Genomic DNA, 13,018 nt, shown 5'->3' with positions numbered 1-13,018 from the left:
CGACAAAAAATAAAACAACTTACACAAGATGCTAATTGTCTCAATCGCATGACGCTACCAAAACACACAAGCTAAGGAAATGAGCAACGATAGCACGTACGAATCACGCTCGTCAAATACAAGATGGCGAGTGGTCTTACCTGATGGCGTGGGCCAAGTCGGCACATTTCCACTGCTCAACGGGCTGACCATTGAGCTGCAGGAGCGTATCCAGCTGCTGTAGACCTGCCTGGTCCGCCGGGCCTCCTGCCGCATTAAAAAAAAAAAAAAAAAAAAAAAAAAAAAAAAAAAAAAAAAAACACACACAACAAAGACACGTCACTCAAGATACGATTCCAGTGCACGGGCTTTTGTTTTTCAAGCTTGTTTATTTGATTCAAGAAGAAAACTGATGCAAGCTCTCCCCCTATTAACGGCGACACCCCGCTGCTTGTCTTGATCCTCACAGTAATCTTCAAAGCAACGAGATGAAAAACCACAAGGCCCACAGGTGACATTAAGATTTTATGACGGGAAGAATTATTCATGAGGAATCAAAACTGGATCGATGATTGGAAAAGGGGTGCGATATGAGGAAAAAAGGGAGACGTTTAAAACTCAGTCACGACCAGCCAAGTGAAGGGAAAAAAAGGATCTTGGACCTCTATATCCGTCAATAGCAGTAAATGAGTTAAATGCAGCCGAGTTATGGGTTATAATAATGAAGAATCTTCTCCAGTAAAGCCAGTTTCCACCACCAGACCAGTTCAGTGGAATTCCATTTCAAAAAGTCTCCTACATTAACCAAAGTACATCAGAGAGTTGGACACCCAAGGACGTGTGACACCAGTGTTGTGAAGTAACTACCAGTATATGAACTACGCTACTTGGTGGAAACATGGCTTTATATTACCGTATTTTCCGGACTATAAGGCACAACCATATAAGCCGCAGCAACCATTATAAAAAAAAAATTAAAAAATTAAAAACAAAAACAAAAAGTTTTGGGGGGTATTTTCGGAACTATAGAGCGCCCCTAGTGGTGAAATAAAAATCCACAGAAAAGCCGCACCGTTGTATTAGCCGCGTGGTTCAAAATCGAGGAAAAAAAGTAGCGGCTTATCGTCCGGAAAATACGGGTGTTTTGGATCCTTCTTAAAAAAAACATTCTTGCCTGGATCAACCGCCTGCACCCTCACGGGCGAATCGGAGCAGATGGTGAAGCCGTATCCATCCTTTCCTCGAAGGATGGTCACCTACAAAGACACAAAACACACGACGATCTTAATTTCACACAACAACCAACCGGAAGATATGAAAATCGCGAGCTGGAAAGCAACGTCGCTCCCAACCAACAGGAGCGATTAAGCTGATTTGTTTTCAAAAGTCCGCTTCCTATGCGAACTGTCTTGACGGCAGTTTTCCTGAGGAAGCCAATTAGCTGAGCTGGTGAGAAAAACAACTCCCAGAGAACGGGAGGCTGACTTTCTTTGTTCATGGCCGGCGGAGGAATGGCATTCCCAGGTAATGACAAACGTGTAGCCCTCACAAAAGAAAGATGTATGAAAAAATTCTTCAAAGTGTCAGATGGAAAATGATGCCGGAGCAGTGCATACATGATTTTTACGTTCCTAAAAGTGAACGCTCCCAAATACAAAATGGACCGGAGATAGCGTGAGATGTTAGCTCTGAGAGACTGCTGCGTCGCTTCTTCGAATGTCAAACTTGTGATTTATCCGCTGATGGCATGCTGCGTATTAAGGCCTCAGGCGGCTTCTTTTCTTGTCCGCAATGTGTTGTTAAAACTGACTGGAGGTGGTCTGACAGATTTACCCTCGGGTGGAGAAAGGGAAGGAAATGTCCAGAAATTCCACCAAGTTCCATAGAAAGAAATCACTTTTTTTTAATTTTACTTTAATTTCTTTTTTTCAATAGTGAACAAATCTGACTCAGAAAAAGATTAGCCGACAACCAGTGATGGGAAATTGAAGCTTCAAATTTGCTTCACGAACTAGTTGTTGTATTTTTGACTCCTCTAGATGGCACTGTGGCTTTCAGCCCAATGTCGAACAGAGAGTGCCATCTACTGGAGGCCAGAAATACTACAACTGCTTCATGAAGCAGATGTGAAGCATCATTTACCCATCACTACCGACAACTAATTCCAAACTTCCAGCTACAATCATTTTATTTTTTATTTTTTACAATGTTATTATCAGTCACTACGATAGAGAATGAAATCATTTATATCACAGGGTAGATTAGCCAAAACAAAACAAAAAAAAAAAATCCAAGCTCCACATGAAAATTTAACATCGACGGAAGTGTACAGCGGCAACTATTCGGGGGCCCTGAAGCTTGCGATGACCCTAAAACGTCAAACGCGATTGCAAATTCATGAGAAAGACGACAAAGAGATGGTTGAGTAAAAGGCCAGATTATGATGACGCAGCAAAGACAAATAAAGCCCACCTGAGTGACAGAAGCGGGTCGTCTCAAACGAGATATTGAAAATCTTGGAACGCTACACTGCACGTATACGGTATGGCAGAAAGGGGGAGGAAAATGACAAACGGGCATTAATGACCGATTAAGTATAAAAGAGTCAGTTATACTTGAGGAAAGCAGAAATCAAGGAACAAATTCTAGAATGAGAAAAAGACGATCAATGAGTTTGAGCGTCACTTATTACTTTCTAGTCGGGCTGCACGATGTATCGAAAAAAAATATCGATATCACGATATCGGCCAATGCAATGTTGCGTATCGCAAAGACATGAATTCATTTTCTTACCGAGTTGAATGTGTTTATCTCAAAGAGGGGTACACACATAATGATAATTTGACCAAATTTGAGCATGTTTTTCCTTCTTTTCTGCTCTTCTGAACCGTGGGATATGTTCATGTCTTTTAAAAAAAAATGTCGAATCCAACAATCATACCAGTTTTATACGCACGACTGATTTTAGCATTTATCGAAAATGATTTAACATGTTAGGCAACGGATACATTTCAGTATACTGCACTTTATTTGTAAACGTCCGCGATTGTAAACATTTTCCAATGATCACTGCACTCGGGAGCTATTTTTAGAACACTCTCCGAGGCTACACGTGATCCTCGAGGACTACTTAGTGCCGGCGAACAGCACATTGTTTCTAGAGACATCTTGAGCCCACATTCGAAATTAAAACAACAAAAACATATTTTTATCAATTAAAATGTTTACTATTTAGTTTTAAGCACTTTTGTCATGACCAAAATGGAGAACGACATTAGTTCTGCGTGCGTGCGTGAGTGTGTGCGTGTGTAGCTCCAGTCACTGAACATACTGACCCAGATAACATTTCCCAACCAAAAGGAAGAGGAAAGTGACAAATTGACCGGGAGTCGTGTGTGTGTGTGTGTGTGTGTGTGCATGTGCGTCGCGTGACATGCAACCCACAACATGCATTGACACGCAAACGAAACACGTGTAAAGCTGTCAAAATTTTGCTTCGTATTGCTATTAGCGAGCGCTCCTCTCCGTGCGGTCGACGCGCCGAGGCGTGAACGCTAAAAAGGGGAACGCTCCGGAGCTTATGCATGAGCACAGTCTTAAGCACATCTGGGCCTACAAGATGTCAAATCTGTGTTTTGCGTCCTTTCATATCCTCGATGTCGTCCGATTTGCTGAAATATTAATCCGCCTTGCTCTCATACATTTTAAAATGAACACTGGGGGAAACTTATTTTTATGATTATTCTGACCTTGCAATACGATTTCATTCGTGCACTGCAGTATTTATCTGAACACACGAATAGTTGAACTGCGCTTAGAAATACTGTGGAACCTCGGATTGGATTAATTACAATCAATACCTTCCACAGAAAAAGATGGAAAGTAGAGCAGCACCATATTGGGGGGGGAAGAAAAAAAAAACACTATATGCATTGTTGAATATTGCGATAAATCATTGCGATATTTAACCTATACCTAATGAAAAGCAATTTATTGAATGAAATAATTCCATTTGTTTCACGCGGCATAATAAGCAAACTCAATATATTCTTATCTATTCAATTATAATTCTCCTAGATAATGTTCCACTTCTGAGTGGCGATATACTTTCAAGTTTGCTCCAGACTGGTAAAATTAACTCATTTACAGCCATTTTTTTTTTTTTTTTAGAAAGAGCTCTCAGTACGAGGCAGCGTCGTGCTAAGTCACTGCAAGCCACATTTAGCAGCATCCATCCATCCAGTTACGTTGCCACGTGACCGATAGCTCGTCTGTAAAGACTTGGTCTTCGGAACCAGAGAGTCACGGTTAAAGTCCCGTTGGGGACAAAATGTAAAAATGACAATTAGTTCTTGGAGAGATGCTGGTCTTCTTTGTTGCACACTTCTGACGTCACCTGACAAAGGGTGGGTTTTGGATTGGACCTGTACCCTGAGGCGCTCTAATTTCAACCTCTTCAAATGTGAGGCCTGACACACACACCCCCCCCCCCACACACACACCCACACACACACACACCTGTGGTAGCCTACATCCGATGCAGAGGTGACACAGCCCGTGAATGGTGTGCATCACGCCCCCTCCTCGTCCTCCCGTCGTCCCGTTCAAGTCGGCCGAGAGCACGCACACGCTGCGGCGCTGACTCTCCGGCCGCCCGCCGCCCTTGCAGCCCGAGTACCTCCACAGCCGCCTCTGCGCGGCCGAGTGCGTCCGTGCGGGACTTGGTGCCTCCTCCTCGTCCTCCTGGGGGGACTTGAGCGTGTTGTGGATCATCTCGGTGAGTCGGAATTCTTTTTGCCTCGGAAATGTCAGATTCCCAGGAAGTTTGTCGCTCGGCCCGCTGAGTTATGTTCCATTTATGATTGGTGATAACAATGTCATCGAGGTTGCGAGGTTCTCCCGTCTCGTCTTCTTGGCCTCCTGAACTCCGCTTGCATGGAGCGCCGGCAACGACGAGGCGAGACTGATGCTCAGGCCGCAGTGTCGCTGCTGGCAGGGGCGCTCATGGGAACTCTTCAACAGCCAAAGAATAGGAGGAAGTTCCTCCCACCACCAGCAGCAGCACCGAACCCCCCCATTAACACACACACACACACACACACACACGCATACCTCGCCAACCTCCACGGCCCGCATAGGTTTGAGTGTCTGCCCGCGATAAGGCCCGTTGACTTCCTGTATCCACACTATGAGCTTCTCATAGGTGCTGCAGATCACTTTTATAGATGCACACCCAACGTTGTAATGTGAGCGCAACAAGTATGTGAATGAGATCGAATGATTTTTATTTTTTTTCTTTTGTCGAAAAATTGCAAGCGCGCAACCACTGGCGGTCCAAAGACTGTGACGCAAGTGAGTACACGCTTCCCTCGACCTCTATCCAGACTTGTTTGTTATGTTTTCACCTTCCATATTTCCTCCGCTTTTCCTTTAATGCCCCCCCCCCTCGCCCCTCGCCCCTCGGCCCTGTCGAACACATTGTGCGGAAATTCACAGCTATGCGAATCCCTGACAATCGCTCCTCCTCTGCCAGTTATCCAAACAACGCTTGTATTTTTGTTTTTAGTCTCGCCACCCATGGGAAAGGGGTGGTAATCTGACAACATCAACAAGAAATATTGGCAGTTTGTGGTGAAAGGACCACTCGACCGACTATATAAGTGCAACTCATTTTCAATTGTGATTAAATTGGACTTGGAACTGTTTTTTTATTTATTTATTTTTTTTTTTTTAATTTATTCATGGGCTAAGGGTTAAATGGGAAAATGAACATGCAAATGCAGACCTATGAGTCCAGGCTCTAGTGTTTTGAAACAATTTTTCTCATTACAAAATAATAAAAACTGAAAAAGAAAATGTTCCCAGGGCCAAACTATCAATATAAAATCTTTATTACCATATTTTCCGGATTATAAACCGCTACTTTGTTCCTAGATTTTAAACCATGCGGCTAATACAACGGTGCAGCTTTTCTGTGATTTTTTTTTCTTTCACCACTAGGGGCGCTCTATAGTAAAAAAAATACGCTCAATAAATCTCTTTTTTTTCCCTCTCTCTTGGGTCCAATTTTCGCACACACACAAGACAGCAACCAGTGTGAGCAGGCACAAATCCCATCAATTAACTGTTTGTATCCTTTCATGCCTATCACGGGCATTGAAGGTCTCGTGGAATGAAACACTGACAGAGAAGGAACAGAAAAAGGGAGAGAGCGTTGCCCAAGTCTGTAATGCTCTAATAAAGAAGGCGCAGAAGGCCCATTTCACTAAGATCCGCTCGTAGCGGAGGTAATGGCAGCTTTTCCCTGTTTGCTTTTTTTTCAAAAGGGACTTGGGTTACCACGTCAAGCGCACAAAAAACACTTTTGTCTTGCTTTCACGCGGCGCTGTTCACCTCTAAATGGGCAGAAGGACGGATTAGAGGGCGAGAAGAAAAGCATGTCTTGGGGAGAGGAGATTGAAATGCTTGTCTGCAGGCCAGATGAGGCCAATCTGGTCTTTAGTGGTGTGGATTCGCTCCCTCCCGGATGTTATAAAAAAAAATAAAAAAAATAGCTATCAAAAGGAGGAGGCGCCCTCACAAGCATTCAAACAGACACGGCAGTTCCAACATTTTGAAGGTCACATTGTTCCAAACGAGAAGGATGTGAGACAACTGTCCAAGTGTCAAGCATTGCCAAAAAAAATACAAAAGCACAGATAGGAATGTTAAATGTGAACATGAAAATGTATTAAAAAAAATGGGCAGGAAAACAGACTAGTTGTGAGTTTATGATGGAATAAATGATTTCTTTTTCCGACGGGAGAAAGACAAGCGGTTCGGCCATACATGGTTTTCATTGGACGACAAAAAGAAACAAATTCAACAGAGTTAGTGTCTTCGCATCTGACATTGGATAATTATCAAGATGGTGCTGCAAGCAAACATTTAAGGACCAATACACCCCTCAAACATGAAAAGAAATCTCAGGAAAATGCTCATATTTCTGGTTCAAGGAATGAGCCGTGACATTTATATTCCAATATTTGCAGCTCCAACAAAATGGAAGGAAAGGAATCTTGGATAATCCGTGGATATCCAGACTCCTGCTTTGCGCTCTGCCTCGCCCTTCGCTCTGATACATGGCCAACAGACAGATGTGTCGGAGCCATTATCAGAGTGACAGATCAGGAGCTAATGCTAGCAGACAAGCAAAGTGATGTCGAGGGACATGGCGACCGGGGGTGCGACGGCTAATAATCGGACTCAGGATGTCTCTGCTTCTTCGATGAATTGGGAGGGTCAGGTTGGGAGATAATAGGGCACAAAGTCTTTAAAAATAAAAAAATTAAAACATAATACATATATATATATATATATATATATATATATATATTTAATACAACTCAAATTTTATTTCATTTATTGCATTATTATTCGACATTATTTTAAATATTTAGGATTTGTTAGCTAGTTAGTAACCAATGTGGGAAGTCATTTTTACTTGGGCTGGTTACAATCCACATGCATTGGGGCAGAATGTGGGCAGAGAGTCACCAGAACCAGTAGAATGAAGCTAAATGGGAAAAAGACGCAAAATATAGATTACTGCGACCAACAAAGCTGGAGGTAGAGCTTAGCTTTGACGATGTATATATATATATATATATTTTTTTTTTTTTCTCCACGTTTGAAATCAAATTGAATGTACATTAACAAAACGTAACCTTAGCACAGTTGTATAGTCATTGAATAACCTTGTGACTTTATAGCGCACATCAAATGCGATCAACATGAAAATCTCAAGTGCCCAAAGCCCACAAAATCACAAATCCCTGAAAAAAAACAAAAAAAAAACGTGCCTCATCAATAAAAAAAAAGGATAGTGCGCGGGAGACGGCCCAGAAGGACGACGAGCGGTAAAAAAGGAGGACTAAGGACAAGGTAACAGAAGGGAAAAAAAATACTTCAAAAGTCATAAAAGGCTTTCCATTCCCCCTTCTAATTTTCCGTGAATGTTCTTTGCCCCTCCCTCCACTCTCTCGTGAGACCGTCCCGACACAAACGCCGCAATCATTTGTTGCTCAGATCCACGATGAGATACGAGAGGGCAAATGAGGGAGGCTGGGAGAAGGCAGGAAGCTCACAAATATGAACGCATAACGCAAAAGTCAACAATGCTCTCGCTGCGATATACAACAATCGTGCCATGTACAACTCCTAATTCAAAAAAAAAAAAAAATAATTTTTAAAAAATGATCCCGTCAGCCCGTTTGCTTCACAGTTCTTAAGTTCTGTGTTTGAACCTCGGCTCCAGTGTACCCGTGCCTCTAAATCAGGAGGTCACCAACCTTCTCCACCGCAACTTTGAATAATAGCATTTTTGTTGCAAAGAAAAAAAAAAAAAAAAAATCACCGTAGAGTTAATACTCGCTGCGCACAATGAGCACGGAGAGCGCCACTGCCAACTACTGGAGTGGATGTGCAATTACACTTCATTGTAGTATGCCAAAAAAAAAAAAAAAAAAAAACATGCGCCCCTTCAGCATCGCGCCGTGTATTAGTTAATTGTGAGCCGTGCGTAACCTCGAAATGTCGTAAACTGAGGAACTGGCAACTTTTTTTTTAAACCCAAAGGAAAATGACATTTTCCACAATGTCACGTAAACCACTTATGCTCTCTCATGACAAGCCATCATTTCGCATCACAAACAAGTTACATGCAAACAATCGTAACATACAGCGCATCTTCAGTCAAGCATTTTTTTTTTTTTTTTTTTACTTTTTGCCGCATTCGCTGCTCAAGCTCCAAAGATCAATTTTGATTCACTGCCGTGGTGGCTGGGAATGTGTGACACGGAACTCACGCAGCCGATAACTTAGTGAGGATGAGTTTAATGAACATCAAGCCGTGTCAGGGGTCACCCGTCTCAGCAGCCGCGACAAAAAAAAACAAAAAAAACCCACAAAAACGAAAACCCCAAGGATGAAGCAGATGAAGAAAAGTGCCCCCCCCCCCAAAAAAAAGTGCGCTACTCACCGTTAAGCATTGCATATTCTCAGGTCGGTGTGTCTCAGGGGCAGCACCATGGTTTGACAGCACGGCCTCTGAAATGTAGACAAAGGAATCACGGGCTGACACTGTGCCTTTGGAGCACATTTCAACTGCCACAAAACCACCTTTGGGATGCAAAAGTCCTCAAAATAGTTTTCAGAGTCCATAAAAAAAAAATTTTAAAAAATGAAAAAATGTCTCAGATAAGGGGAGCGTAATTGAGCACGGCCCAGTCGGAATGGGACGTAAACTTCTCAGCGCAGACTTACGTAAATTTATTTATTTATTTATTTTGAAAAGACACGGCAGAGTTGGGTGAAAATCCCACAAGATGTGAGGATCTCACAAAAGTGCCCAAGAGAGGAGGAGTGCAAGGGAGAACAAGTGAGAGGGGAGGGAAAGGAAGGGAGGGCTTAAAAAGAGAAAAGGAACTCCTCTCTCACTCTATTATCCGTCCGTCACAAGGCTCCTGGGAGGGTTTCCATGGTTACAGGAGACTCCCGCTTCATGTGTCCCTTTTAACTAATGCTCATAAAGGCTGCATTCAGCACACGGGCCACAATGTGGATTTTCGCCTCGATGCCTAGTCCGTCTCCAAGTTTACAGCTCAACTCATCACTTTGTCCTCCGCCTCCTCACAAAGTTCCGAGTTGACTTCGCAACGAAAAGGCAAATCCACGCCATCTTTCCGCCAATGCCACGCCCTTTTCTGTCACGTCTCCATCAACTGACTGCGAGATGCGATTGCACGTCCTCAGCTAACACGTGATTTGGTAAACATGGATTTTTTTTTTTTTTTTGATCAATGTTTTTCCATATCTAAACGATAATACAATACAAATATTTTTTTAAACAAACTTTCAGTATAATGAAGTACAATATACTGAATCAAATGCTTGACAAATTTTTATTGATTAGATTTCATATTTCTGTACTGTATTTATGATGACACATTTGACAAAATATTTCATATATTTCATAATATTTTATATATTGATACACAATTGTAGTCAACTTTTACAACCAGGGACTAAATTCAGTGCAATGAGTGTTTTTCACAATTAAAACAAATTTGAGATGTTAATTACTATATTAACTTTAAAAGTACATTTAGCAATTTGTAACCAGAATTTGTAGCATGTTTATGATGTTTAAATATGATAAATATAAAATCGGGCTTTTAACATTTTTAACTGTATATTTTTAGTGCAGTTTAATATGGTTCCATAAACTACAAAGTGAACTATTGTCACATGGAAGAATATTTTGAGGCTGTTTTTCAAATGATTTGTTTCAGCAAAAAAATCGTATTTTTGCTGGAATGCTGAAAACGCCGGTTAGCCGTGAGAGATTTTCACAGCTGCTTTTCCGGTTACATCATAGCCAACTCGGATTACCACGACTGTGCATGCATGTCAAGTAGACGAGGCAAACGATCAATTATTGAATTAACCGTCACCAATTTTGATCGTCAACGTAATCCTACCAATCTTGGTACGCATGACACACCAAAGTGGCCATAATTCCTGTCTCTTCAAAGGACCACATGTTTCACTCTGAATCAACAACTTCTCAAAGCTTTGCTGATGGCCAACATCACGAGGTGAACCAGCAACATGATGAGATCCGAAAAGAGCGGAATCAAAAAGTCGACCTCATCCTCACAGAAAGTGGACACATACCGCAGATATCGCCATTAGCCTAATAGCATCGTTTACTGATTTTGTCACTGGCTGTCACATTATCAATAAAAACATACAAAAGAATGTCTCTTCCGAGTCAAACAGGTCGATGCAATCCGAAAAGTTTCATGCAAGGCAACTGGACACTTAATTTAATTTTGTTGTGCTTTCCTTTTTTTCCCCCAAAAAAATTTGCATTTTACGATCAGCCTTTTGCAGTCCATCTCTGATGGAACAAGCAAAAATGTATAATTAATATGCAATAATTTTTACCATTCATTTTCAGTGGCATAAGAAAAAATAAAAATATTAATAATAAATAGACAATAAATGATAAAAAAAAGTATAATAAATAAATAACAAAAAAACACAAAAAAAATTAATAAATAAATAATAAATAAATAAATAATAAATAAATAAATAAAAATAAATAAAAATAAATACAGAAAAAAGTGGGGTTCAAAAAAGTAAAGTTACAACTGCTAAGTCATGTAGTATTTGTAAAGTTGCAAATGCCGACCGCGTACGCTGACAGTAGAAAATTGCACACATCACTTTCTGACACGTTTTGGGCCAAACCCCGCAGTACATGGTCCAGTCTCCAAGCTGCGGTCACCATGGAAATGCAGAAGATTAAACAACAAGAAAAAAAAGAAGATTCCATCTGAATCGAGAAACTTCAGGGGTCCGACAGGGAAAGAGAGTGGGGGCAACCTGGCTGGCGTCAGGCCCAGGAGTGAAGCCTTTTGTCTGCTTAGGACATCGGGCACGATGGCGTGGAAGCAGCTGGACGCATGAATGACATCAAAACAGAGCGACAATAAACGGCGGAGGCAGCGGCCAGTGGGAAAAGCATACACGGGAGGGACGAAAAGGGGGAAAGGGAAGATTAGAGAAGGAAAAACAAAGAAAGGAAATAAAGATGTTGGCAGCGTTCCAGCGTGAACAAGTCGACTCGACTTTTGTCAGGGCCACTCATCCACTTGACACTCTCGCTCTCACTTTTCACCTTCCGACAACCGCAAACAAACAAATGGAAAAAAAAACTCTCGACGGATGAATAGGAGACTTGTAGCACGACATCAATTAGCAGAGAAAAAGAGAAAAAGGAATTTTCTCATCAATCAAGTTTAGCTAATTGTTCTTTACTTTTTTTGTTTAATTTGTTCCTGCCCGGATGATGAGGCTGTCGGGCAAGGTTGATATGTTTGTATTTTATTTCAGAAAACCCTGACTGTGGATGGTATGATAAATATCAAGTTCACCACTTTCAACTAGGAACGCATCTTCAATTTTGTCGGCTGTTTTGTGGCTTCTGAATGTGTATGCCCACGAAGCAACTGACTCATTTCTCACATGACAGCGCCATATTAAAAGACTGCCATGACTCTCGGGCATGCCGTGCGCAGCCGGCCCACGCTTGACACATTTCACTTCCAGTGCCGAGACAGCCGGGGCGCATCATGTCAACCGTGGCACGATGGGTTTTCGCAAAAGAAATGAAGGGGGGGGGGGGATAAGGCAAAGGCTGAGAAGGATATCATCATTAAAAAAAAATTAAAAGAAAATTGGGGTGGCCTAAAACAGTCATTTAAGTCGGGAAAAAATATAAATTACAAGCAAATTGTTTTTACTTATATCTTGAAGTTAATTCTTTGTTGTGAAATACAAGACTTTTCACAAATACAAAACTTTAAATATTTATTATAAATGCCCGACTTTAATAGGCATCTATGATTTTTTTTGCTTCAATTTGAGATCTCAAGTACTGTTCCAGAAAAAAAAAATATTGTGACTGCCTGTCAAAAATCATATAATCTGGTTTATTTATTGAAAAAACAATTTGTACAAAAGAATAAAAAAGATTTAAAAAAACGTTGGCTTTTTGAGGGACAAAGACAATATGTTCCGAATAAAACTCATGAGCAACTTTGGATCCGATAAATGTTTGTGGGATACAAAAAACAGGAAGGACAAACATTGGTCATAGAAACATGCAACATAACTGATGAGTTCCACGTGGGTGCACAAATAAGCGCACAGGAAAAAAAACAAAACAAAAAAAAAAAAACAAAAAAAAAAAAAAAAGGAAGCAAGGACATGAAGTCCAAACCACCGAACAGGACCAAAATCTTAACATAAAACAGAAAGCCCACCACTTACACCACGAGACTAAAACAAACATTAAAGAGTCCGTCTGTATTCCATTTGTCCAATTATTGGAATACATAAAAGCTAGCAGTTGTCCATTTTCAAAAGTGAAACGGGCATTTCTAATGTATGCAGCGACAGGGGGGGGGGGGGATGTGCTCACACAGCAGCA

General features: G+C 41.3%; 1 protein-coding gene across 4 annotated transcripts in view; it reads right to left on the bottom strand.

Moving 5' to 3' along the window:
• The window catches only part of rgs3a (regulator of G protein signaling 3a), an 80,484-nt gene that overhangs the window by 54,569 nt on the left and 12,897 nt on the right, over window positions 1-13,018 (bottom strand). For 2 of the 4 annotated variants that reach the window (XM_088281947.1, XM_088281948.1), the window contains exons 8-10: window positions 8,999-9,066; window positions 1,154-1,235; window positions 141-246 (exon numbers count right to left, since the gene is read on the bottom strand). In XM_088281947.1, the coding sequence (XP_088138073.1) occupies window positions 141-246; window positions 1,154-1,235; window positions 8,999-9,066 (256 nt within the window). Of the gene's footprint in view, window positions 1-140; window positions 247-1,153; window positions 1,236-4,497; window positions 5,283-8,998; window positions 9,067-9,138; window positions 9,397-13,018 lie in introns of those variants that run through there. The other 2 variants (XM_088281950.1, XM_088281949.1) reach the window with 2 other exon arrangements.

Source organism: Idiotropiscis lumnitzeri, chromosome 18 (assembly GCF_059441095.1).
Source record: "Idiotropiscis lumnitzeri isolate Australia: NSW breed Sydney's pygmy pipehorse chromosome 18, RoL_Ilum_1.0, whole genome shotgun sequence".
Lineage (NCBI taxonomy): Eukaryota > Metazoa > Chordata > Actinopteri > Syngnathiformes > Syngnathidae > Idiotropiscis > Idiotropiscis lumnitzeri.
This window is presented reverse-complemented; position numbering and strand designations above follow the sequence as displayed.